This window comes from Pimephales promelas, chromosome 2 (genome assembly GCF_988280905.1).
Source record: "Pimephales promelas chromosome 2, fPimPro1.hap1.1, whole genome shotgun sequence".
Lineage (NCBI taxonomy): Eukaryota > Metazoa > Chordata > Actinopteri > Cypriniformes > Leuciscidae > Pimephales > Pimephales promelas.
The window spans coordinates 12,275,606-12,303,593 of NC_142770.1; the positions used below are offsets into that span (position 1 = coordinate 12,275,606).

Here is a 27,988-nt window from a genome sequence, read left to right on the forward strand (position 1 = left end):
ATACAGGCCCCACCCATCCAAGTCCCCCAGATGCAAGCCCTGCCCTGAATAAAATGCAGGAAAGAACTGAGCCACCCCACCAAAGAGCAGGCAGACAGCAAGGCACAGAGAGTGAGAGAGAGAAAGACACCCATTTACAGCTTAACTGCCTTGTTCAGTCTGTCAGACTTGCTCTCACTGCCACCTCTATCATATCCTCTCCCTCTCTTTCTCTCTCACACACACACTCATTCAAATACACTCATTCAACTCAGCTCATTCACAGGCACGGGTCAGCCAGCCTCACATTTCACCTTGCTCTGCCTCTGGCTGAGAGGAGAGCCCTGCAAGGTGCAGCCATCACACAGGACACAGGCTCCCGCAACTCAGTCAGGTTGGACCGAGTGACCTGAATGCTTTAGGACAATCTAACGAGACCGAGACGTTTCTTCGGGATGGAATTGCAGAGTTTTCATTCATCACTTTGAAGAGCAAAACTAGAAGGCAGCTAGTTACAAGACCATCAAGAACTTTGACCATCTCTTCACATGTTCCCGCTAAAGGGGTCTGCGTGAGGCAGAGCACCCAGCGAAGACCAGCATCATGCCGACTACTTGTGCAAGGTGCACCTTGGGAGTCTGACCCATCATGTGCAAATGGACACCTACGACCGCTGGTCTCCACTTCGACCTTACCTTTGCTGGCTCAGCCCTTCCTCCTTATCCTTTCCCCCTGGTATGCCTGTCCTTGCTCTTTCTGGCTTGCTCTGCTCTTGGAGGTTGCCCACCTGGACTTGGGCATGACCCTCTTCATGTGCTGGCACAGGGCACAAACTGCTCTTGGACTCTGGAGCGGCACACACGCAGCTACAACCATCTAGAGGGTGATGTTCGCCTACGACGCCTCTATTCCGCCAACAAGTTCTTTCTCTGCATTGACAAGACGGGCAAGGTGGATGGCACTCGTCGGAAGAATTACGCTGACAGTGAGTAGACACACAGTGTTTTTCTGCATGTGTTCCTACAGAGAGGGAGTCGTGCTCATTTGGTCTTTATGATCTTTCATTGACTCTTATCATTTGACTTTTATGGCTCTTTTAGTTCTCTGCGTGTAGGGTCAGACTTGTTTATTACTAGCATGTACAAAGGTGTTGCTAGGTAGGATTTGTAATACGCAAAACACTTCATGGGAACGTGAAGGCCCTTATATTAGCCCACAAAACAAAATACTATGATTTGAAACATGGAAGTCTCTCTCCGCCTCAGAGTTCCAAAGAAAGAAGTAATTGTGACTTTATCTCTAATGATTGCAGCTTTACTGTATATCTCCTAATTGTAACGTATCTTATCTTGCGACTTAATATTTCACATTCACAATGTGACAATCTCTTGTTACTTGTGACTTTATATCCCGATTCCCGCATTTGTGACTTTGTCTTAATTTTTATGTATATAAGTTACCCATTTTATTTTTTACTCGGAAGAAGAAACTGACTTCTATATTTAAATAAGGGATCAGTTGAACAGGAGAGGATTTGTCAAAACTGAACATCAAGTCCTTAATCATATATATATATTTATAATAGATGTATATTTTGTTTGCAGTTACGGACAGTTTAATATTTTCATACGTATATTCAACAGGTTTTTTTTTAGAATCTTAAAACATTCTGCACACTGTCGAAAGTGCAAAAATTGTTGTCACTGGTGCAGTACCCTTAAAGGGACAACTTTGTACCTCCAAGAGGTGCATATTAGTACTTTAGAGTATGTATTAATATGTAACAGGTGCAGTTGGTAGAAAGTTGGCAGATTTGTCCACTGATAAATCCACCAGATGTGCCGGTCATCAGGATCATCCCATGCTCCTTACAAATCCCTTCTCCCCACCTCCTAATTTGGTTCCATTATCTTTACACTTGTATCAGCTGGAGTTTTGCGTTATGTCATCCTGTGTCAGGGTTTAGCAGTGGCTTTCCGTTCATTTGAATTTGGGATTTAACTGGTCTGTGTCATGGTGGGTTGACCCTGGTTGTTGTGTATGTGTGTGTTGTTGCAAAACAGAGTGAGTCAGACTCTTTTCCAGGAAAGTTGCTTTAACTGCTCTGCCACTGTGCAGATCTTAACTGTTGCGTGGCATTTGTTTATAAGTTTATGCTCTCCAAGGCTGACTCAGATCAGCTAAGATGCTTTGTACAGCCCTCAGAAGCAATTTGCTTGTGCATTTACTTATTTCCTGTCCCTAAATTAAGGTCCTTTTAAAAAAGGGTGTCCTTAACAGCTTTCAGGGTTCACATTAGAGGAAATTTTAGATTTTCACACACAAAAAAAAAAAAAAAAAAAAAAAACGGGCTATGAAATATAGGTATCGTGACTTCATTCAGTAAACTCAGAATCAGAACTTTGTTTTGCATTGATCTTGTTGGCCACCTTGTCCTCTGCTTAGCCCTCAGCGTCCGTCAACACTGCAGCGTTGCCCAAACAGCCCTGCACTGACTCTCCCTCTCACTTTTTCCAACTCTCGCTCCCAAACTCTCAGGTGCAAAAACAGTTGGAATAAGTCAACGGGCCCTTGGCTAATTGAGGTAGGAAAATATTGTATCAATCCCAGTGAACTGCAGACTGGAACAGCTGAGAGAAGAGGCCTCAATGAAAAGGTCTGAAAGATAGATTAAAGGGATGCAGGGGATATTATTGCATTTGTGCATTGAACAACACACTTTTATTGTGCGTTTGAGAGTTTCCACAGTTAATTCACTAATTCGCATGCTGAGGATTCCTTTTAATAGGCTAATAACTGCATGTTTGGAAGATTGCTCAAGTTTAATTTGATAGCAAAATAATTTTAGATTGCACTGTTTGAGCCAGGACAACGCTATCTCACGACCAATTCGTATGTGATTAAAAAGTGGCTAATTCGTTCTAATTCATACGACCTCACTCGTACGAATTCGTACTATTTGTCTAAACCCACATGATGGGTAGGTTTAGGGGCGGGGTCAGGGGTAGGTCATTCGTTCGAAAAATAGAAGTCGTAAAATATGAACGATTTATCAAAAATCTTACTACTTAGTACGAGTGAGGTCCAACGAATTAGCCACCTCGTAAAATTCGTACGAATTCCCGTGAGATCGGGTTGGCCGGGACAAAATTAATCAACATGACCTGTCCTGGAGGAAATGATTTTAGAGCTCAACGGGCCACAAATTAGCCTAGCTTTGGATCCAATTCCTGAAACTTGTTTTTGTCCAGGAGCTGAAGGGAACAAGCACTTTGAGGTTTCAGGATTCAAAGTAGATTGATTTAAATCTACATAAATAAGATTCTCATCGCTCACAGTTAATGGCCGTCTTATGCAAACTGAACAAGCTTATTTGACTATTATTTCACAGTTGACTGCAAATTTAGTAGGGCACCCAAACTTTGTGAAGACCCATACACTGCTACTCTATCAATAATGGCCTTCAATTTAGCAAATTAGTCCATTTTGCTAAAGGCAAGCTATCCGAAATTTTGAATATTGTAAGTTTCTTTAGATATGTTTTTCTAACTAGGAACAAATGTAGTAATGTAAAAGTTTTCTCTAAAAGGCATGAGAAAGAAAAAGAATTGAAATGTCAAGCAGACTTGACAAAGGTAAAGACTGTAAGCGTCAACCACCACTTGATAACTAAAGAGGGTTGGTGAGTAAGAAAGTAGATCAATCTTTATCCAATGTTTTCTGGATTTCACCTTAGCCAAGAGTGTTTTCTTTTACACTTTTCATAATGCAGGTACTTAAAACCAGCTTAACTCTTTTCCCCCCAACATTTGGCTTTAAAAAGAACACTGTTGAAGTCTAGGGCGTATGTGGTTGAGGACATCAAATGCTTGACTTGAGTCCAGGCAACAACACATGTGCGTAAGGAAATAAAGTCATGCGACAGGCATAATCAGAAAAGTCACTTTTGCTAAAATATGGACACTTTGCAGTTTGCCAGGCCTTTCCCTCTGTTTCTCATTTTCTCTCGTTCTCCTTCCATTTCAGCTGTATTTACAAGAGTTGTGTCATGTTTACCAAGTTTCCCCTCACTTTTCTGCATCTTGCTTTAGATGTTACAGTTTTCCCTTGCCGTGATTTCATAGGTGTGTTGAGCTTGGACCCGAGTCACGGGAAGAAAATCATCCACCCGTTCTGAATATATTGTGGAATTATTTAAAACATATTTCAAAAAGAGAGACTGTCAGTTCATGGACGCCTAGGGGCCACAGAGGAAAGATTGTGCTCGACTGAATGCTGGAGAATTCATGGGAGGTAAAAATAAATGCACAATATCACCATATCAGGTCTGCGATATGGTTGATGGTAACGATATGGTGTTTTATTGGAAAAACAAAGAATAACAGAATGTTGTTTGATTACAGACACCTGAATGTCCTCTAGAGATCATTGGTTGCCTCAAACAAATTTGTTAAAGAGTGAGAGGGCATGCGCTCCACTAAGGACCTATCATAGTGAAGCTCCTGGTTTGTGACAGTTTAAGTGGTAAGGGCACATAGGTGATTCCAGACGCTTCTGGAAAGTCTGGGAATGTTGCTTACATTTAGCCTGTAGGGGCCTCTTGGAGATTTTGGTGCCAGGAAAAAAAAGAAAATCCTACAAATCCAGCCTTTTTAATCCTTCCGATGGACAGTGGTCCAGAGTTTAGTGAGAAAAGGCTCGAAATCCATCTCTTGCCAGGTGTTTTTGGCCCTGGGAAAGTGAAACCCTGAGAGTGGTAGAGCTTTAATTTTTCTAACTGCTTCTATTTCCAAAGGCCATTTTTGATGTCATGAATGGATAAATAGACATGTTGCAATTGTAACCCCTCAGGTTCGACTCGCCCCACACTTTCCGGGCCTTCAACGCGGGTCTCTGGCATCGGAGGTAAGTGCGCTAACAAGGAAGCTAATGACCTTTAGGCCCCATTTACACTGCATGGTTTAAGTGACCCCTAATCCGATTTTTTCTCTCGGTGAACGTGTTAGCAGGAAATGAACGCATGGATTCTGATTTTCTCAGATCGGATTCAGGCCTCAATCACGTGTATGAATCGGAGACGTGCATTTGCGTGTGCCATAAGCAGACAAATCGGATATTCCCCAGTAAATGCGAGTTGTACGTCATTAAAAAAGTGATGGACACCACCAACTGAGATCACATGACTTAATATAGGTGCGATGGTGGATGAAGGATACACACAGTGGAGCAATGTGGAGGTTTCATGTCTTTTGAGTGTTTTGGGGCAAAGAGTGCTGGCAAAAATGCAGGGTTGTTACAGAAATAAATCTGAGATATGGGGAGGCACGGTTTTAAGCGCTCGTGGCTACAGTGCCAACAAAGGACTCCAATGTTTTGACCAATGTTTTGTCAAAATATTGTGGGAAGCATCCAATATTGTGCATCTGCATCCATTGTATTTTGTGCTGTTTTACTCACTTTTCCAGGTCAGAACGTCTACATTTCAGCAGTGTATAGTGTAAATGTAAAAATCGGATACGGGTCATTTTTTAAAGATGATGTAAGCGGGTCGTCAAAAAAATCGGATATAGTCAGAAAATCGGATTTGGGCATCAAGACCTTCAGTGTAAATGCAGGCTTAGAAAGAAAGTCTCAAGCGCGCCTCCTGAGATCAGGTGAGTGAGGTTTACAAGCAAAGCTCTCACTTGCTGGCCACACTCCCATCCGGGTCACGGCACCAACGTAACCCCTCAGGTTCTACTGAATCGGCAGTGGACTCTAGGAACGTGCAAGCAGTAATACTACAATGGCTAATAGGAATAGACAAAATCTGGAGTTTCTCATAAGGGGCGAAAGCTTTCCCCATTCAGAGTTGAAGCTGGTAGAATTTGCGACACTTATCAACGGAAAGCTGCTTGGTTTGAAAGTGACTTCGGTGTGAGCCGTGTGTGTTTTATTGTTCGCAAGTGTATTCATGAACATTGCACATCGCCTCTGTCTTCTCATCCACACAACCCCAAGGCTATAATCGCGTTATCTAGGTCTATAAGTCCAACTATGCAAAAATCCAACTGGCAGACTGAAATGCTTATATGACATTTTAAAATGACAAATCATTTTTTAGCCTAATCATTCTAAATCATTCTTTAGCCTGATGGAAATCAAACTTTTAAAGTGCAAGTAAATGTACTTATTGAGTCACAGAGTGTCAGTTTGAATCTGGTAATCTCTGATGATATTACAAAAACAGCCAACGATAACAACATAAAACTGGGCCTAGTCTTATGATGACTCAACTAATGCAATATATATTTTCATTTAAAGGTTGAGCACTCTATATACCCAGCGGTGCAATTACTGACAGGCAGTCTCATGGTTCAAAAGGTATTGCTCGGCTTCTCTCATCCTCGCGAGCCAAACGGTAATGTTTGCAGAAAATTGACCCGAGACCATTTTTTTCCTGAATGAGAAGTCATTAGCACTGTTATTATTATTATAACTTTTTGCGAGGGATGTAAAACAAGTATTAATTAGATCAGTTGGGAACCCACAGCTTGGCTAAATCATGCAGTGCCATATGCTGACTAACATCTGCCAAAGCCAACACAGTCCACCTCTCTTGGCTCTGAGGCGAAATTAAACAGACAGACAGACTCGGTCTCATTGTGCAGCGGCAAATTGGAGCACCCTCTTGGGATTGTAGTCGCTCTGAATTGACCTTTTGATTAAAGCTGTTCAACTTCAAGCTTAGGTTAACCCAGACGGTGTATCTTGGAGACTCTGAGCGACTACTGTGGGATTCCCATGCATGCATTTATAACAATTTGAGATTTACACATTCTTTGCCAGTCACAGTATATATATATCGTCTATATATATATGTCTAAACCTGCCATTTTGGGATAAATATCAGAAGTCGAAATGCAGGCTTATTAAACTGATTTCTCAGGAATTCTGCTGTAAGACTCCCTCTGGGTTTTCTTGCAAGTCCATTGTATTTATTATTGGTTCGCCTCATGTTTTGGTGACCTATTTATCACTTGATTATTTATAATGATGCATCAATAATTTAAGTGAATAGAATGATCGCTTAGGGGTTGCAAGCTCGAGTTTCTAATCAGACCTAAAATCTAAAGGAAACTACTTATAAAATATGGCACGATATGAATATGACACACCTGCACGCCTTTACACTTACATATACAGCTGATCGAGTTGTAAAAAGCAGCAATAAAATGAGTGAGTCACTAAAAACAGGCCCACCCTTCATCTGCCTGAGGATTCCTATGGCTACCACTGAAAGACTTTGATCACATAATCTAAACTAGCCTACTCTCTATCATAGATATGTTAATTCATTTAATATTGTGCTTTGCTAGAGTAAAGTAATGTGACAATGGATTCTGGCAGCTTTTGATTTATAAAGGCCCAAGATATAAAACTTTTTAGTAAGATATTAAAAGTTTGTGTATACCTGTCTTATGTTTGGAAGTGTGTTGCACAATCATAGTCATAGCTATAAAACAACTTATAAACAATGTATTTAAATCAACATAACAACAAACAACAATACAAAACAGCTTTAAACAGTCACATCATCATGGTAGTATGCTGTATTTCTTCTGTTTAAAAGTTTGTGGTCAGTTACATTTAGTTTTTTTTTTTAAAGAAATGAATACTGTTCAGAAAGGATGATTTGTTATATTGATCAAAACTCATTAAAGAGTCATCGGTTTCCACAAAAATGTTTTGCAGCACAACAGTTTTCAACATTGATAATGACAAGAAATGTTTCTTGAGCATCAGATCAGCATTTCAGAATTTCGTGTGACAGTATTTTGTAACAATATTTGGTAACACTTTACAATACGGGTGCACCAATAAGCATTAATTCATGCTTAACTAATGCACAGATTAGTTACTAATGATTATCTAAGCTATTCATTAATGATTACCACATTAGGAACTAATTAAGAGTCTGTGAGGATAATGTATTAGTTCATACATTAATTGTTTTAAATCGAATATGTAATTGTGGATTAATTCCATAATAACATTTTTTAAACTAATAGTGTTAATTAATATGTTAATTACCAGAATGAGCCAAAGCCTTATTTCAACTTCCAGATAATATGACAGGTACACTAATATGCATTAATACATGATTAGTTACTTCATTGTTAGTGCAAATTCATGTGCAAATTACTACAAGTACTAAATGACTAGTTAATAATGATGTGCCCCATCAAGTAAAGTCATAACATAATAATACCTTTGCAAATCATTAGCTAATGATTAATCAAAGCAGACAATTGGAAGTTGAAGTGCATAGCTTTGACTAATTATGGCAATTAATTTACACTATTAGTTAATAAAATATGTTAAGGAATTAATACACAATGACACATTGAATTAATAGCAATTCATGTATTACTTAATCTATTAATCATATAGACTCTTTATTAGTTGCCGATGCAGTACTCATTAATTAATGGTTTAGTTCTTCATTAGTTATACATTAACTCATGATTATCTGTGCATTAGTTAAGCATGAATAAATGCATATTAGTGCACCCGTATTGTAAAGTGTTACCCAATATTTTACAATATGACTATTTTTTACTGTATTTTTGATCAAATAAATGCTGCAGTGGTGATAATATAAGAGACTTCTTTCAAAAAACGACCCTTTGATAGTTACATAAGTTTTATCAGCTTTGTTTAATGTGATAAGACGGTACAATTCTCCGGACAGCTTTTGATCTAAACCAGATGTTGAACGGTGTATGTGAGATTTAGAAACTCTTTCCATACCTTATCATAATCAGCTTGTTTGCATGAAATCAGACATAGGACAACAACAAAAGGCAGGCAACTATGAAGGCCAGCTACATGTGCTGAGTGTTTCAACAGCTTTATCTCGCCACCTAAAGATGTAAAGTAATCATGATGTGCTGAAATGTGCTGTCCTGAAATGACATATTGGCATTGTCAATGAGCCCATAAGCACACAATTACCCCATGGTGTAAACTGAATTTGTGTGTGTATGCTCACTCAATTTAAGTAGCCTCTAGGATTTGATTTGGCTATTAAAACTTGAATCAGAAGTGATAATAATGATTTATTGTACCCCAAAGTTGGCTTCAAGCTACCTTCCACCAACCTTTTGGTAAGCGCACTACCTCTGTAACCGATATGCCACTACCATCAAGACGCTGTCAAGACTGAAACATTATCTCAGTTTCAGTTTCCTGATGCATTTTTCTTTTTGTCTTGCCCCATAATCATCCAATTGTGATTCAAAAAAAAAAAGAATCGCATATTTTCCCAAACGCTCCTCAATATCGGTTTAGTTTCCCTTGTGGCCAATTAGCTGAATCAACATTTTCAGGATGTATGCTGTTTGGCAATTATGTGATCCTTCATCTGCAAGTTAACACATAGCAGAGCTCACTGTATGTTTATGTATTTATTCTTCTTTCTGCAGGACTAATCATAGCCAGACCACATTTTACAAATTAGACTGTTATTTTTTAGTAAAATAAAGACATACAGTGTGCTGTCCAATTCATGAACTGGTCCTTTGTGTGTTTTTGTTTCACTAAAGAGTTTATCAGAGCAGTTACCGAATCAATATTTGACTCACTTCTGAACTGTAAATTATTGTTATCATTAGTTACTGTCGGTACTGTGTATATATACACATACATGCATACATAGTTTTTTGTAGCTTCAAAAACACGCTATTCAGTTCCATTACAAAGCTCGAAAGAGTCAGATTAAATAAATTATGCGATAAATTGAATTTTTGGGTGGACTATTCCCTTAAACATGCTCCACAAAGTTTGACAACCAGACAGCATTTTTGTCTTCATTTTGAGCAATGTACATACATTTCATATTTTTATTTTGTGAAATGATGAATTTGATAATATTCTAGTGCTTGTTCTATTTTTAAAGTGGCATTTATTTGATGTAGAGTGCTCAACGGATGCTAAGTCTGATGTTAAAGCTCTTTGAAACCAGGGGAGATGTTGTCTTAACTTTCTGTGCTGCTGATATCAGTTGCGAAGTTTCAGGTGTGCTCCGATCAGAAAGTTCCAGACCAAGGTTGAGTGGACAAGGGCCAGAAATCCCCCATGGAGGATAGTGTTAAGGTCAAGGCCTCTCTCACTAGCTGAGTGATTTGACAGATCTGACAAGAAGCTGATTGCCCCTTTGTGCTGCCTGTCAACTTCCTTTTCGGTCCGTCTCATTTCAGTGCTTTGAAACACAGTGAGCTCCAGCCATGAAAAATCATCCAGCTTCGGATTGACCAAGTGGAACTCCTTGTCTGACCCAGTCAGCCTTGTTTCAAGTACTACCTTCTCTTCTGTTGTCCCCGCAACACAACCTTTGCAACTCTGTTGCTATTTTTAGTTCATTTGTCTAACGAGAGTAGAACGGGTGATGTAATTAATTTGTGCGCTAGATTTTGGTAATTGTTCTGTGTGACGAGGATTAATTCACTTAAGAATTAAAATATCCTTATAATTTACTCACCCCCACATCATCGAAGAAAACATTCCAGGGTTTTTATCCAAAGTGGACTTCAATTGGGTACAACGGTTTGAAGGTCCAAATTGCAGTTTCAGTGCATCTTCAAGAGGCTCTAGATGATCCCTGCCAAGGAATAAGGGTTTTATCTAGCGAAACGATCGATAAACGATAAAAAAAAACATACTTTTATTAACCAAAAAAGTTTGTCTTGCTCTAGCACTGTGATGCGCCACACATTTGAATCACGTTGAAATGTCACGCGTGGCAATAGGGGAAGTACCAATCTAGTGTTTTCAAAGCGAACCAGCAAAGAAAAAAAAGTCGAACGGCATTTATAAAAAAAAATTAAATTAAATGAAAAGGTTTTGAAGTTGGAGGAGAAAATGAGGTGGAGTTTTTCCCCAAGCCACCTTCAACATGATTACATAATGTGCGGCGTTTCGCAGTGCTAGTGCAAGATGAGCATTTGTGGTTAACCCTAAAAACGTATTCTGGACAAATATGGGCAAAATAGTTTTGATTTATTTAAAAAAATAAAATAAATACTTCCCTTGATCAGAGCGGTACAAGACTTGGCTACTTTACCTAAGTTTGCTTCCTGAATACACACAATTTTATTGACTCAATTCTATAATGTTAAGTGCGTGAAAAAACCCCCCCATAGAAATGAATGGAAAATGGGTATTCTAAAATAAGCCAAAATAAGACAGCAAAGTCACTTCATCTTTAGGTTTTAGCTCTAAGAACTTATTGGAAGGATATTTTAATATAGTAAAAAATAAATAAAACTACATAGTAATTAGTAATTAAATTAATTAGTAATTAAAAATAATTTACATAGAAAATATGGTACTTTTTGAAGTAAATAAATTCAAAAATACCCCCAAAATAAAAAAAACACCAAAAATGGATAGACAAAACTTTATCGAAGACAGTGATATAACATTTATAATAAATAAAAATTAGGATCACACCTGAGTCCTCTGTGCCCACATTTGTCCACAATTACAGGATTAAGGGCTATTAAGTGAATACGGTTTGAGGGCTACAAAGTCTATATATTTATTTTTTATAGAAAACGACAGATCGTTTTGCTAGGTCTGGGATCGCGTAGAGCCCTTTAAAGCTGCATCCTAGTTGTAGCACTATATGGAGAAAAATCCTGGAATGTTTTCCTCAAAAACCTTAATTTCTTTACGACTGAAGAAAGGATAACACAGTCTCATCTTTTGACCATACGTCAATATCTGCCTTTTTAGGGCCCCCTTAAACGTCGGTAGATGGTGATCCCGGGCCGTCATACAACTGACGCTTTACCTTTAACGTCAGTCAGGTGACGGGTTAGGTTTAGGGTTAGGTTTAGGTCTGGGGTAGAGTTAGGATCCCATAACCTCATCTACCGACGTTTAAGGGGGCCCTAAATATTGACGTATGGTCAAAAGACGTCCCAAAACGTCAGTTATATGACGTCTTGGGATGAGACCGGGTTGGAAAGGAAGACATGAACATCTTAGGTGAACTACTCCTTTAAGCCCTCTAGATTTATATACGGTAGGTTCTGCAGAAGTTAAACCGTAGCTTTGTTGATAAAGCCCTACACGCATACAAGGGTAAGGTAGTATGTTCCCGTCCCCAAGCCCGATTTCAGTCAGGACAACCGCATCTGCATATTGGCAGGTGGACGGTTCTCCTCTCATGCAACTTGGTGCAATTAACCACATTTCAACAATGACCTCAGCCTTAATCCTGGGCCTTTTGATAAAACAACAGAAGCCTTGAGTCACAAAATAGCCCTTGAATCTGCTTGTAACTCTCCATACGGGCCATTGATGTCTACCCGACTGCTGGCACAGGAAGTGATGCGTGATTTGGAGGCACTGCTGCACATCCTCTCCTTGATTAAAGAAAAGCCTATTTATGAGGTCCTGCTTTCTTTCCGTGCCACCTCACGCCTTTTAGTACCTCATAAGACCAGACACACCAGACCATGTCTTTGTTAACCTCTTGCGCCTTCTCAGTCCTCACGACAGAGGCCCTCCGGCATGCTAAAACTCTTAGTGGGTGGGTGATTGTCTGTTGGTTTTTTCAATGAGAAAAAATGCTAGCAAGGGAACCATCCTGAGGATTTGGTTTCACATGAGAAAGAAGCCAGATATGTACTATTCAGCCTTTAGGAGCAATAGAAATCGGTCTTGTTGAAGGTCTGGCCTCTAGTTTGTGATCATAGTGCAGTTATAGCAAGCTTACATTGAAAGAAGATAAAACAAAATTGAGAATTTGCTTGAATACGAGTCCATTTAATCTAATTGCACTGGCAAATTTATTCTAAAAAACATTAAATCTGCTAGTGCAGTGAAACAAAACATTGTAGGAAAAGATGACACATTTTCTGTGAGAAAATTTGGCGGGATGAACATTGAAGTGTCTCAGTGGGTTTTGTGGGCCATACAGTGAGTAAATCGGACATTCTGGGATTGGGGTTGATGATGTAATTTGCCCTCTGACCCTGGATCCATTGACTCTGGAAGTGGTTTCTTTATCTAGGACAGTAATTGACAAATGAAAGACTTCCTGTGCCTTGTGAGAATCTCTTATCTCTGAGTCTCATTTCTAAATCTCGATATCAGTGTTTTAAACACATTTCTACCACACAAGTAACAATGTGGAAAAAATAAAATAAAAAAATAGCTAGTTCCTCCCAGACAGATCAGTCATTCAGTCATTTAAATTCAATGAGCCAATACATTTGCACAAATTTAGTCATTTTGTGCAACTGTAATAAGGTATACTGTATATATATATAAAGCCACGTAATTCAATATAAACACAAATCCTGGCTGAAAGTACACCAAAGTGCTCAATATTTGTATCTCTTTTACAAAAATGAAACATTTCTACAGCATTAGGGGAACCGGTCAGTGACAGAAAGAGCTATCTGTAAGTTTGACAAGGCAGACAAACTGACAGAAAGAAACTTGGGGCCCTAGCAAAGTCTCGCTTTGTCCCCGTCTGACCCCTGCTCTCCTTCCTGGCCTCTGTGCCTCTCACCTGGGCCGTCTCTCTGTGTGCGGGGGGTAATGGGATACCTGTCACTGGCTCTAATGGCCTTTGAAGGACCTGGCTAATCCCAAGAGCTTGCATTCAGCGAGCCATAAAAGCAAAACGAGGCCAAGGGCAGGCCCCTGAAACTGTAACAGCTCTGAATTGTGTGAGAGGGAACGTCACCCAAGTGTGCAACCCTGGCATATGAGTGTGATAATGGACTCTCAACTGATGCTTGTGGTTCAAATTTGCACATCCTCACTTGCCGACACAATAGCAACTGAACGGCTTCTGTATAAGGACCGCCTGGGGATGCGCACGATATTGGTTCCATATCGGTCGATGTTGGATATTTATTTGTAAATATTTATAACCCATAATTTAACATTTGGATGAGATTTCTAGTCATCTAACGTTAATTTAAAGTTAAACTTGAAAAAAAACAATAAAATGCTGATTTAATAACACTGCATTGTAATCTTTAGCAAATCTCATAATGAATATCCATTCTATTTTCATATTGTACAAGTTCCCTACTGTATGATGTACCATTTAAAATACTTGATTTTATTGTTTCGTATTTGTTTATGTATTTAGACAATGTAGTTATGGAAGTTCAAATTTATAATATGAAAAAATAGAGATACATCACTTAAGTGTGTGTTGGATTAAGGATCGTCTTCAGTATTTGGGGTATCAGTTTCAGTATTTAGGATAAATGTCGTTTTCCAACCATGACCATTTGACCACATGGAATAGAATATTTTATTCTTTATTTTATTCAGTAAAGCTTGAGTGAATATGACACGCACTTTATTACACTGGAGCCCTATGAAACACATGGCGAGAAGTAAAGACCAAGTCTGAAACAGATGTTTCACATTACAGCCAATGGACATTTATGAGACTGGACAGTAAATGCTTGGCAGACTTATTTAACTTCAATGTGTGTGACCTGGTCAAAAATATTTTTATTTGATTTTATTTTTAAAATATGGTGCAGATTTCATCAACTTTTACAGGAACTGGAGCATGTTTATTATAGTCAATGTTATATCCCAGTAGAGAGGTGCATGCATGCTGCATTAGCAGGTGTGATGTTATATATCGACAATTTAGACAATTTTTTTTTAATCTGTATTACTGATATTGGATATTTAAGCATTTAAGTAAATTTTTAAAAACACAAATTCATAATGTTGCGAAAATCTAAAAATGGCTAATATATATTTTTTATTTTATTATTTTAAGTATTTTATTAAGCTGTGATGCCAAAATTCAAGCAATTGATTTCAGTATTTTATTTTAAATTTATTCAGGCAAAAAAAAAGGTATAAATTTTAATATCGGCCATAAAAACTCGGAGTATCTTGGGAAAGTGTTTATAACTAGGCAAAAAGTATTGTGCGATTCTCTACTCTTGGAACTGTACCAAGACCACTGCGCATCTTCAGGCTTATTATTGCTGAAAAAATCTCTATTTAACGACCAATTTAATTGTGAAAAAGAGCATGTTTACCTCACACGCAGGCCTCTGGTGCAATGGATAGCAGACTAATAGGATGAGAAAGACTGATGTTATCAAAGCCAGCGTAGTTTAACACACACCACCCCACCCCCTGGAGATGGCAAGAATGTGGGAACGAAGAGAGAAATCAGGCCAGGCAAAGAATCGCCTCAGCCACGTCCTTTCTTTGCACTCTCGTTGTTTCTTTCATCCCTTTCACCATTTTCACAGTAAGAACAGACCAAAAGGCATGCGAGTACATCTGAACAAGCCATTGTCCTGCTTCTAAATGGCAAAAAACGGTGTATTTATTTATTTATTTATTTTTTTACCCAAATACACTTTCCAAAAATTGGGATATTCTGTAACTAATATCAGAATATTTAGACACGGTATGTATATTTTAAGAGCCATGGTATATTTTACATATTGCTAAGTTATCTTTCTTTCTCAAAAATAACTAGTTTGTTTAAATTTAAAAGCGCTTCATCTTGTGAATTAAACAGTAACTTCTCATTCATTCAGTTTTGTACACAAAATCAATTGACTTGCAGTCGAAGCAGCGTCCGTTTATTTAGTGTTGAAAATGTCAAGAAATGTCAAGCTTTTTTCCACGCATTCAGCTTAGAGGGAGCTTGGAAAGCGTTATTATAAACAGCATAGCTGTACACATTTATTACATTAATAACAACCATAAGTTATGTTTATGGCTGTGTAGGGTGTCATGGGATCTAAATAAGACATGGGAATCATTACTATAGACTTTAACGCCTTGACAGACTTACGTAATTTGAATAACATATAGTAATATGAAGCCAAGGTGGAAAATTGCACTAAATACTGGAGCATAGACAAAGTATATAAGTATACTAAGACAGTTCCATTAAGGTTACAGGGTCATTTTGACAATCCGCCATTATGTGTACTGTATATGTGTGGGGGTTTCCAGAAGTGAAAGAGTAGCAGTGTAGAAGAGGTTTGTGAGTGTAGAGGAGACGTGTGTCATAGCCTGTATCCTTTGGAGACTTCGTATAGTTATGACGCATGTCCGTAAACACAGGCTGGAGCTTCTCAGCTGCTCACTGGAATACTTTTAGGATCGCTAAACTGTTAATTAGCTCGTAAATTTAACAACCCCGCAGAAGCCGTTTCTGCATACAAGTTAAGTTGTTTGACCACACCTGTGGTCAATGTGGAGCTTCACGCCAGGACAAGTTGTAAAATGTTAGTTTATACCATAAACATAAATTTTCGGATCAAAACCATTATGAAATTACTTGAACCCAACAGAAAACACGAAATAAACTTTAGACTTGACGGCCCCAAAACATATCTAGAGACCAGTATTATAAAACCATTATAAAATTACTAGGGCTGTCAGTTAAACGCGTTATTAACGGCGTTAACGCAAACCCATTTTAACGGCGTCAATTTTTTATCGCGCGATTAACGTCTTTTTGTCCTAGCAAACTTTGTAGTTTTTTTTCACATGCTTATACAACAGGACGAGGACGTTTTGTTGCTTCGTCGACCAAAGCGCAAGCGAATCTAGCCTAACCGGAAACAAAACAACAGGCACGCCGCACACACTCGTTTGGGCTTGCGAGCCGCCAAATAGTTGGTTAACGTTACGTTTTGAGTGGATGGCGAACGCGAGACGCCGAAATGGATGCCAATAAGATTCTGAATGGAAAGTTTACTTTTAAAAGTTGCCAAATTCAATCGCCAAGACCAGTGATCTGTGTGTTTTGTCGTTGTGAACTGAGATATCATCATCACAGCACGTCCAGTCTGAAATACCACTTGATGATGGCCTCCGCCCCCTCGTCAATTTCAGGACCTCGTCAGTATTTCTTTCACCCTTTTATTGATGGACAGTGTTACATTGTGTGCAAGATTATTTGCTCCAAGTGAGAATGTTGAACAAGCCAAACCACTTTTTCATGTTGATAAGAGCATTAAATTGAGAAAAAAATAAAAGGACAAAAAGAAATCAAGAGACATTTAGAACTGATTAAAAAATGCGATTAATCGCGAGTTAACTATGACATTAATGCGATTAATCGCGATTACATTTTTTAATCGTTTGACAGCACTAAAAATTACCTTAAGTATCGCAACATGACATCATGACTTTTGCGTAAACAAACACGTCAATTTCGAGTCAAATGGGGTGTTATCTCGACGCATTTTGAGCTATCCGCGTGTATCCGCGTGTATGTCTACGCCATTAAATTCCGCGTCATTCCGCGTGTCCGTACACGCCGTCAAATGTCCAACCAAAACAAAGCAAAATGTACATCTACATCTGGGGAGCTATGTCTTTTTTTCCTAGGATAGTAAGGGAACAGTCATAAATGCCATTAACCCCAGTGATGGTTAGGTTTAGAGACAGGGTTGAGGTAAGTCATTTATTTTATATATACAGTAATAACGTTAAGTCAACGACGTTCATAAACACGCTGAAAAGCGATTATGCGTCTTTATAGCACGCCAAAAATTGAAATACGAATTGGCATGACATACACACGCTACTTCATGAGATCAGTCTGAGTATCGGTTATATCCCCCAATTGGCTGCATTAATTTGATCAAAAAAACCATAGAATTAGTCAAATTCAGTACGGAAAATGTGCAGAGTAGTAATAGCATAAGATGATAACCTCTTTCTCCAGGTGAAAATTCAATTTTGACTGTAACATGCTCCAAAAGTAGGGCAGAGTGGTTTCCCGCACACTTGAAACTGAAGTCGTTTAAAGCAACGGTGACTAGGGTGGGCTCACGGCCTGAGCGCTCATCCCACACACACAGGCCTAGAGTTCATTGGGCTCAAGAGCACCTAGGAGGAGGCTGATCTGATCAAAGGTGCTGGTCACGGCCATTAGGCACAGCAATAAGGACCCAGCATGAAAAGGTTGTGATCTGAAAAGGGCTAGGAAAGAAAAGGAGAAAAAACAACATCAGGACCCTCTAAAGGAAGAAAGCAAACTGTGAAAAAATTGAAAAGGTACGTCAATCAACTACAAGCACCCAGTTGGACACAAGAGATTCCCAGGCTTTCACCCGAAGGGGCGACAGGCCAGAGAGGGCTGCTGGAGGGGGCAACCTGGGAAATTAAAGACCCTCTTTAAAAAGCACGTAAGGGAGGGAGTTCGCAGGAGAAACTTAGCTCCATCTTTCACCCTGTCGACCCCTTCCTTCTCTTTTAATTGATGTGGGTGGAACTTTGCTCTGTGTGACAAAACCCGGGTCATTAATGAGGCCTTGTCAGCTTCCAAATCTCAGGTAGGTAACAAAGGCCTTTTGGGAGCAAAGAGCCAGTTGAAGGAAACATAATTTTAGGAACCTCCTGACCTCCGCCCTGGCTTTCCTTATTACCAGCATCCACATCCCACGTTCGCCACCAACTCCTCCCTCTGCTCCTCTCACCCGACGATAATTCCGACAAAGGAGTCGCTTTGAGAGCTCCTTCCTGCTCTCTCTTTTTTTTTTTAAATGATTTGCTTTCAATGTCAAAAAGGGCTGAATGATCTGAAGATGGGCTCACTTCCAGAAAGTAAAGGGTGGGAGATTAAGGCAAAAGTGAAAGAGTAAAAAGACTGTGCAAAGGGCTTTCAGAGGTTACATGCGAGATGGGAAGAATGGGTAGTCAACACTTGACTAAGTCTGTAGAAATGAGGATTTCGCTTGTAATAGTTCAAGCAGCTTATTGCCATCTCCGGGCCAAAACATGTCAAAGGTCAAGCGAGTTTCCCGAAGACGAGATGTAAACAAACTCGACGCTATTTAAGGAAAAGCACAATGAAAATCAATTACTCACCTTTGTCATTCCAAACCTGCTTTCGTTCATCTTCAGAACACAAATTAAAATCTTTTTGATGAAATCTGAGAGATTTCTGTCCCTTCATTGACAGTCTACGCAACTACCGCTTTCAAAAAGAATGAAAGCCTAAATCTGTTCATAAAGTGAGCGAGTCTCTTCAGAAAACAAGATGAACGAAAGTCGTACGGGTTTGGAAGGACATGAGGGTGTGTAATTAATGTGTAATTAACTACCCCCAATCAAATTGCCATATTACTTCACTGATTTAAGTTTCACAGTTGTGTTTGAGTCATTCTGTCAAGATTTGGACAATAGTTTCATTGTAAAAATTGACCGTTGCGGTACTTTATTTCTTTCAAGGTTTTTAGGTTGTGTTGGACTGGACATTTTCATGAAAAATGTAATTCCTTGAACACTCCACAGACCCTGAGCTTAGGACACAATAGAGGACATTTTCAAAGGGAATAAAGATTAATAAAGGTCCAACTTGGCTCTACAGGTGTTTGGTCATGCGTCAAGGACTTTAATAATTTCACCTATACAAATCTGCACAGAACATCTATTGGATTTTCTCAACTGTGGTTCAGCTGAGGCTGGTTCAAATATTTTTTTGTCTTTTCTTTTTCAAGAAAGATACAGTTTTTGTGCATTTAAGGGATAGTTCACTTTGAAATTAATTTTTGATATGTTTTATCTTACCTCAATGGGCATCCAAGATGTCGGTGTCTTTGTTTCCACAGTATTTTCAATTTTGCTATTTTTAGGTCAAACCGTTCTTGTCTGTCAGCCATATAATGGAGGTCTATAATGGGGTCCACCTCAAAGAGCATGCACCGAGAAGTCCAAATTAAACATGTAAGTACACATTGATGGCCTAAGACACAAAACGAGCGGTTTGTGTGAGAAAACGAACAGTATTTATATCGTTTTTACCTCTTGTAACCACAGCCACGTCCAAGTGATCTGAAGGCACGGGCGCTTCGTTCTGCGCAAGCGGCGGAAGTGATTTCTTGAGCGGTTGCGGAAAAAAAATCAACGTTGTCTGTTGATACATCGAAATCGTCTTCCATTGCAATTTCCTGTATATCTACATATGTTTAGATCTTCACAGTGAAGGGTAACACTTCCGAAATTTCTGTTTAAAACAATGAGTGACGTACATGTGCGAGAGATCACTTCCGACACATTCTGGCGCTTGTGCAGGCCCTCGCCCTCAGAGTACTTGGACGTTACTGTGATTACAAGAGGTAAAAACGATACAAATACTGTCATTAATTCATGTTTAATTTGGACTTCTCTGTGCATGCTCTTTGAGGTGGTGACCATAGACCTCCATTATATGACTGACAGACAAGAACGGTTTGACCTAAAAATATTAAAATTGAAAATACTGTGGAAACAAAGACACCGACATCTTGGATGCCCTTGAGGTAAGCTAAAACATATCAAAAATTTATTTCAAAGTGAACTATCCCTTTAAATAAAACCCACTCTGAATCAGTTCTTATTTAGGTTGTTTTCCTGAATTGGACTTGACTCACACCTTTGAGCAGCTAGACTGAAAATGAGAATAAACTGCACTTACTTACAGACACCGGTGCTTTTCATTTGACTCAACCGTTGCTCATAAACTCAATGTGAGCTCCAATCATCTGGGAGACTGGCTGGATGTCTTATGAGCTGTTTGCACGCGTCCATCACCAAACCTACCATCTTTGTAAACACGGCAAGGAAATAACATATTGACCTTCAAAGCACAAACATTATTGAATGAGGTGGCAGCTGTATACCTGAATGCCCTTATCTATCAGCATGTCCTTATGACATGTCACTATCCATATGAAGAAAGACGTTATTTACCACTTTATGTGCCTGTCAGCTGTACTAGACTTCCCATGCTTGGCAAGTGAAATTCTTTAAATTTTCTGATTACATTTAAATTACATATACACTCAAAAAAAATGCTGGGTTGTTTCAAACCAAATTTGGGTGAAATATGGACAAACCCAAATGTTGGGTTAAAAATGTAATTTAAAAAATTTACAGTTGAAAGGGAAAGCTGAAATTGAAATGCTTGTACATTATATATATATATATATATATATATATACACACACACTCTAAAAATTGCTGGGTTGTTTTAACCCAATTTTGGGTCAAATATGGACAAACTCAAACATTGGGTTAAACATGTAATTAAAAAACATAACCAATGGCTGGGTTTGTCCATATTTGACCCAAAATTGGGTTAAAACAACCCAGCAATTTTTAGAGTATATATATATATATATATATATATATAATGTACAAGCATAGGAAGACTTGATTTTTGCTTTTAGAGTTTACCACAAAAATACATATGAAAGATGGATGTTATATAAGGACTTTAAGTTGCAGTATCTTCCATCTTATCAGTGTCAGTGATTTCTACGCTATTTCACGACCAATTCGTACGAATTCGTACGAGTGATTCAAAAGTGGCTAATTCATACTAATTCATATGACCTCACTCGTGCGAATTTGTACGATTTGTCTAAACCCACGTGACGGTTATGTTTAGGGACGGGGTCAGGGGTAGGTCATTCGTACGAATTCATACGAATTGGCTAATTCGTAAAATATGTACGATTTGGCAAAATCGTGCTAATTCGTACGAGTGAGGTCGTACGAATTAGCCACCTCGTAAAATTCGTACGAATTCCCGTGAGATCGGGTTGGTCATTTACAGTAATTTCCAAACCCATTGGAAATGACATACGGTCAAGGATATATTAATCTATCACTACCTTTTCTATTCCATTTTCCAGGCTTCCATTTTCTGATAGAACAGTGTTTTTATCATAATAAAACGTGTATAACTCAACAAGTACATTCATCCCAGGATGTGCCACAAAGTTGCGGACGATAATTAGTCAATGAGTTTAAACTGGAAGAAATGGCTGTTGAGAAATGACTACACCTGCTCAAACCTGACGGCAAGGGTTTATTCAGTCACAGCTGAAAAGCTTTAACCAGGATCCCAAACCCAATTTCTTCGGTCTGCCACCTGCAACACATGTGTGTTCAACAGAACGGCCTTCCTGTGTTTTTTTCCCAACTGGCACTTGGTCAACATCTCATTCAGCACCTTGATGTGTTACAGTGTTTACAGTCCAAAGCCAACAGCTGATTTGTCTGCACCGTTTCCTCTTGCAGTATTAGAGAGGCACCCCAGCTGACACCAAATGGTTTGGAGCGTTTTGTCTTTTTTTCCCCCTTTTAAGCTGCTTTTTATGAGCCTTAAAAAGTAATGGATGCTCTGGAGAGATAACATCAGACATTAAGAAGTACGTGATGTAATGGAGAGGAACACTCTCAGAAAGCATTCAAGTCTTTTTCACAGATTTTCAGGACAATCTCAGGTCATCTCCAAAACAATCTGTCCTAATTGTCATGACAAAAGGACCAGCCTCCATTTCAGAGCAAAAACAGCATTAGGCGATCTTTGCTTGATGGACATCAATCAATCTGAAACTAAATTGCCATATATATTGCTTTAGATATAATCATAGTTGAAATGTTTGTGAGAGACTCCGCAAAAGACCAGTCAAAGACGTCAATGAGCACATATTGAAAAATTCATAACCGGAAAACAGCAGTGAAATGCCAAAATTCATTTAGTAAAAACACCAACTGTTCCAAATTCGTCATATAAGACCTCATTTGTACGTTTTTGTATGTTCTGCTCTCCGAGCTGAGGTATGTTTTTGGGTGGGTTATGGATTAAGCTTAATACTTGTTTTTAGAGAGAGATTAGAAAGAGTTAGTTTGTCATTCAAGCCATATACGGGTATATACAAGTCATACAGTTTCATACTAATCACAAAAATTCTTACAAAATTGTACACTTAGCTATCATGAGTTGGGGTTGAAAATGTTTATTCACTTGACCTATAATTTCCATGTCTAAATCAAACTAAAGTGTTTTTTTTTTTTTACGCAACATAAATGTATTTACATTTTGAAAACCCTATTTTGACCAAAATTGTTTCCTATTGTCACTCTTGTGAGCAACCGACAGAAAAACGTGCATTGATCAACCTAAAATAAATCAAAATTGGCAAGTACATCTGAAATCAGTTGCATTTGTCAAAAATAAAATGCGTTAATTTACTTGCAACTTATATACGTATAAAGTTACGTTATTATGTTACCCCGAAAACTGGTCATACACTGTAAAAATTAAATTTAACAAATTAGAATTGAGTAATAATTAGTCAAAAAGTTAACCAATCAAATGATTGTGAAATAATATTATGTTAAAACATAACCAACACCATGAGATAACGTTTTCTATTTCTAGAACTCGGGTATATCAGCCAAACAAAATAAAATAGACAAGAACCCAACTAAAACAAACACTGATCACCATAATGGTGACTTAAAATGACGGTTTTCTCCTTCAGTGATTCTGCTTGTTAACTTCAGGTGTCTTCAATTTTTTCATTCAGATATTTTTGTTTATTTTTTTTGGTGTAAATTTAATTTGATTAATTATTACTCAGTTATAATTTGTTAAATTTTATTAATATTGCTGGTAATCTGTTGTCACAATTGTATTGATTAGATATAGCGCACCATCAATTATTAGGCCATAAGTGCCACTTTTTTTTAAATGTCTGGAAAGGTTGTTCTTCGGGGATTCACAAAGAGCATCATTCAAACTGGCCTATTGTAGTGTGTCCTGTTTTTTCTTGTCCTGGGATGAAACAAACCCCATCCCTTGAGCATATGGATGCCTGGTGTTCTAATCAGAGTGGCTTTTGATGGAGAAACTCGCCCTTTCTAAACCAGACTTCTGTTCCTTTTCCCCCTCCTCAGGTCTGATGGAAATCCGATCTGTCAGTGTGGGAGTTGTCGCCATCAAATCTGTCAGCACCGGCCTGTACTTAGCTATGTCCAAAAAGGGAACGCTCTTCGGATCGGTAGGTACATCGAATGACAGTGTTTCCGCATCTTTTTGTGAATCACAGACATTTGAAACATGTGGGTCATCCAGGAATTTAATTTTGGACATTTAATACTGTAATTGAACGTCATTACAGGAATCTGCGGTCACTTACCGTTTTTGTGAAGTTAGTGCGTGCCACCAGACAGTTGTTTGTGGCTTGTTTAATGAAGACGCCCCATTGCATGGTGCGTTTTAACTGCGCTCTGAGAAATCTCACCCTGGCAATCTGTCACCCAGCCATGATAAGATGGCTTACAGATGGCTATATCTGTCCTCCGATCCCTAGAGTAAACATGACAAACCTTGGGAATCACTCGAGGCCTAAGCACCCTTCTTTTCTTACTCTTTTGAATGATTATTAGTCACATTCACTCATTCCACTGCAGTGATCTTATCGGACTGTGGGTTAAAGCTGCCTCCATCGGAACTCTAAGTGTTATTGTCATCATCCTTTTTGTCCTTTTCAAGTTAATAGCTTTATCCAGCTCTGGCAGAGGGGTAAAGCTCTTTTGGCTTCGTCATCAGGCAACTTTTTGAGCCCATGCGAGACGGTGACGGTTGATTTACAATGACTGGTTGAGATGAATACAAATGCGAACACAATGGGATGTTTGGGATATTACTCACTCTTCAATAAAATGGCTGACCTGAATATTGGGGTGTGGATCTACACTTAGTACAAATCCATTACTGACAAATCGCTTGAAAATTACTGATATAAATATTATAATTAAACTTTATTTGGAGTAATTCTTTATTGCACAATGCACATTTCTTCACATACTAAGCCAAAATGTGTTTTAATGTCATTATTATAAAGGATATATTATCACTGTATAATGTCAGTCTTTAAATGCAAGATGTTTAAAGTGTATCTAAAGTATACTTGCAGTATATGTCCATTTTAGCACAATTAAATATATTTGGTTGAACCACAGCACTATTTCTGGATAACTAAAGTGTGTTAAGAACAAAATTAGTTGTTCCAATTCGGCAGAATTTAAGAAAGACTATAAAAAATAAGTTATTATTGTTGTTGTTAATAATAATAGTATTAACAATAATATATTTTTGCCCGTTTTGTAATATATTTTTAATGTAAATACATAGATTTTTTTTCAAATATATATAGATTTTTTTTTCAATATATATATATATATATATATATATTAAATAAAAATACATTTCACAATTGAAAATTTATTGTCTTGCCATGTACAGTACATTTATACATAGTATTTATTTTTATATTTTAATTTGAAAAATTAAAATATGTATTTTTTAATTATATACACAATATGAAAAATCATTTTCAAATTAATATTAACATTAATATTTAAATGAATAAATATTTAATCTAAAACTTGGCAAAAAAGGCAAAAAAATTGCAAAATAACATGTTAAGGAAATTATATAGCCAATATAAAGCCGAAAATGTTCGCTGTTTACAACATATATTTAGCATATATTTGAAATTTTGTTCAGATAATCTTATTTATTTATTTGCCATATAGTACTGTGTACTTAATAAAAATGACCTCTTGCTACAGGCAAATGCAGTGATTAGTAGGTCAATCCGCACATTTACATATTTGAATCAATTAAATTACATAGCATTTTAGTCCTCTAAAGTAAAAAATAAATAAATAAAAGGACAACTAAAACAAGAACAGTGTAAAATAATAATAATAAAACTACATATGTTGATGCTGTCAACAAGTAACTCCTCCTGCACTCTTCATTTGACCAATTCCAGGTCAGATACAACCCCAGCTGCAAGTTCAAGGAGCGCATCGAAGAGAACGGCTACAACACCTACGCCTCACTGCGCTGGAAGCACCGGGGGAGGCAGATGTTCGTGTCGCTGAACGGCCGAGGGAAACCTCGCAGAGGACACAAAGCTAGACGGAGACACCCATCTACTCATTTCCTCCCTATGCTGCCCACATAGCGGGACTCTTCCTCATGAGCAATGCTGTGCCATCTGCATTTGATGGGGACTTATTAAATGTTATTATGTTCTTGTTTGTCTGTTTTGTTTTTCTGAGTACTGTCGCACAGTACATTAACTTATTACTCTGTCTTCTGGCTCAGCTTAAGACCCAGTAATGTTTAAAGCAATGCTGTTAATATGATGTACAGGTTATGTATTAATGTTGTTGTTGAGTTAACTAGGTATTTACTGCATCTATTTGTATTGCAGATTTCTGATTGATATCACCAACCCAGTCTTACTGGAAAAATGTGCCTAGATTTTTGCAAAACCTATAATTCACTGCAGTTTCCGTCTGAAATTAACACTAATGGCAGCTTTTATTCCTTACTTTTCAGAAAATGTCTTTTTCTTAAGACAAAGAAACACTCAAAAAGCTTTCAGTATAATTATGGCATGGTCTGTTTGCTAATTTATTGCTACGCTATCTCACGACCAATTCGTACAAATTCGTACGAGTGATTCAAAAGTGGCTAATTCGTACTAATTCCTACGACCTCACTCGTACGAATTCGTACGATTTGTCTAAACCCACGTGACGGTTATGTTTAGGGGCGGGGTCAGGGGTAGGTCATTCGGACGAATTCATACAAATTGGCTAATTCCGTAAAATATGTACGATTTAGCAAAATCGTACTAATTCGTACGAGTGAGGTCGTACGAATTGTTACGAATTAGCCACCTCGTAAAATTCGTACGAATTCCCGTGAGTAGCCAGCTTACTACTGTTGAAATGTATGGGGTCAGTCGATGTTTTTTTAAAGATCACCAAAGGCATTTATAAAGATTTCCAATTCAAGTGAATGAACTTTCCATTCATTAAAAATCAACACAAATATTAAACATTTAGCTTACATAAACAGAAATGCTTCTTGCGCAGCAAATCAGCATATTATTTCTGAAGGATTGTGTCACACTGATTGGAGTAATGATGCTCACCTTTGCCATCACATGAATAAATTACATTTCAAATGTATTACAACTTGCTTTTGCTTACACTTTTGCTTTAACATAGATAGCGAATTCAACTTTTAGCGGCAATCACTTGACAAATAATTTCCAAACTGCCGTGATACTGGTACGTGAAGGCATCTGGGAATGTTTCCACAGTCGTGTTTCGTTTGTTTTGGCGAAAACTGAACACACGTTTGGTGCTATTTCACGAAAATGCCGCGATACGCGCAAAAAGCAACATATCATTTTGCTGAAATATTACCACAGGCACGTTTCTTTCATGAGACTGGGTTGGACATCATATCAAAAATTGCCGATTGCATTTTTTCTTTTACAATTCACAAGACTGTTCCATCTTGAAACATGGGCTGCGTCTGAAATCGCATACTCTCTCGAGTCGAGTAGGTAATAAGATGGCTAAAAAAGAATGTTCTATGTAGTTTGATTATGTGTCGTGTTTATCATTATCATGTGACCTACCACCTCCAGTTGCATCACATCACCTCAATTCATAAATCCTCTCCAGTGGCCTCATGGGTAAAGTGTCCGTCCTATGCACACTTCAGAATCTCACCGGTCATCCGAGAGCCAACTCTTTAATGAGTATTGTGAATTACTCTTGTCACATAGGCCTACTGTTTTTCACCTAGACTATAGTAGGGAAGTATACGATTTCAGATACAGCCAAGAATTTGGAAACTAGTCTCAGTATGAAAGCCCTTTTCAGTACAAACGTAACTGCGACTTTCAATCTGATATTTATTTCTTGTGTTTTGAGTGATAAAAAAACAACATATTTCACTGACAACATGCTGTGAAGGGAACAACTAATTGGTTACATGAGTCCACATCATAGGCAAAAAGTCAGTACCAAACAAAATCTTGTAGTAAACAAAATTTAGCATAACAGACGTTTTTATATCCATGTGTTCTTACTGTCAGATTAACTTTTCTTTCATAACTTGTCACAAAATAGAACACTTAATATAGTTCGACCTTTTGAACTCCACCATTCGGCTGTGATGTTTTTGTCAGTTTTGTTCTCCGCAACTGCAGTCTGCCCCATGTATCGGTGAGAATCTGTCTCCCTCCACGTTCATAGACCACAACTGCATGTTCTGCCTACTAATGATCAGCATCAGCTGCTGAGTGGTTAGCCGTGGCAGAAAGTCCAAGACGCC

The 27,988-nt window shown here is 38.2% G+C and overlaps 1 protein-coding gene across 1 annotated transcript; it reads left to right on the forward strand.

The window, feature by feature from the left end:
• The first annotated feature begins 91 nt into the window (after positions 1-91).
• fgf22 (fibroblast growth factor 22) lies at positions 92-27,816 on the forward strand. Its single transcript, XM_039685294.2, has 3 exons — positions 92-964; positions 23,731-23,834; positions 25,617-27,816. Exons 1-3 carry the CDS (start codon positions 628-630, stop codon positions 25,809-25,811), a joined length of 636 nt encoding a protein of 211 aa, XP_039541228.1. The 5' UTR covers positions 92-627; the 3' UTR covers positions 25,812-27,816.
• Positions 27,817-27,988: the final 172 nt, after the last annotated feature.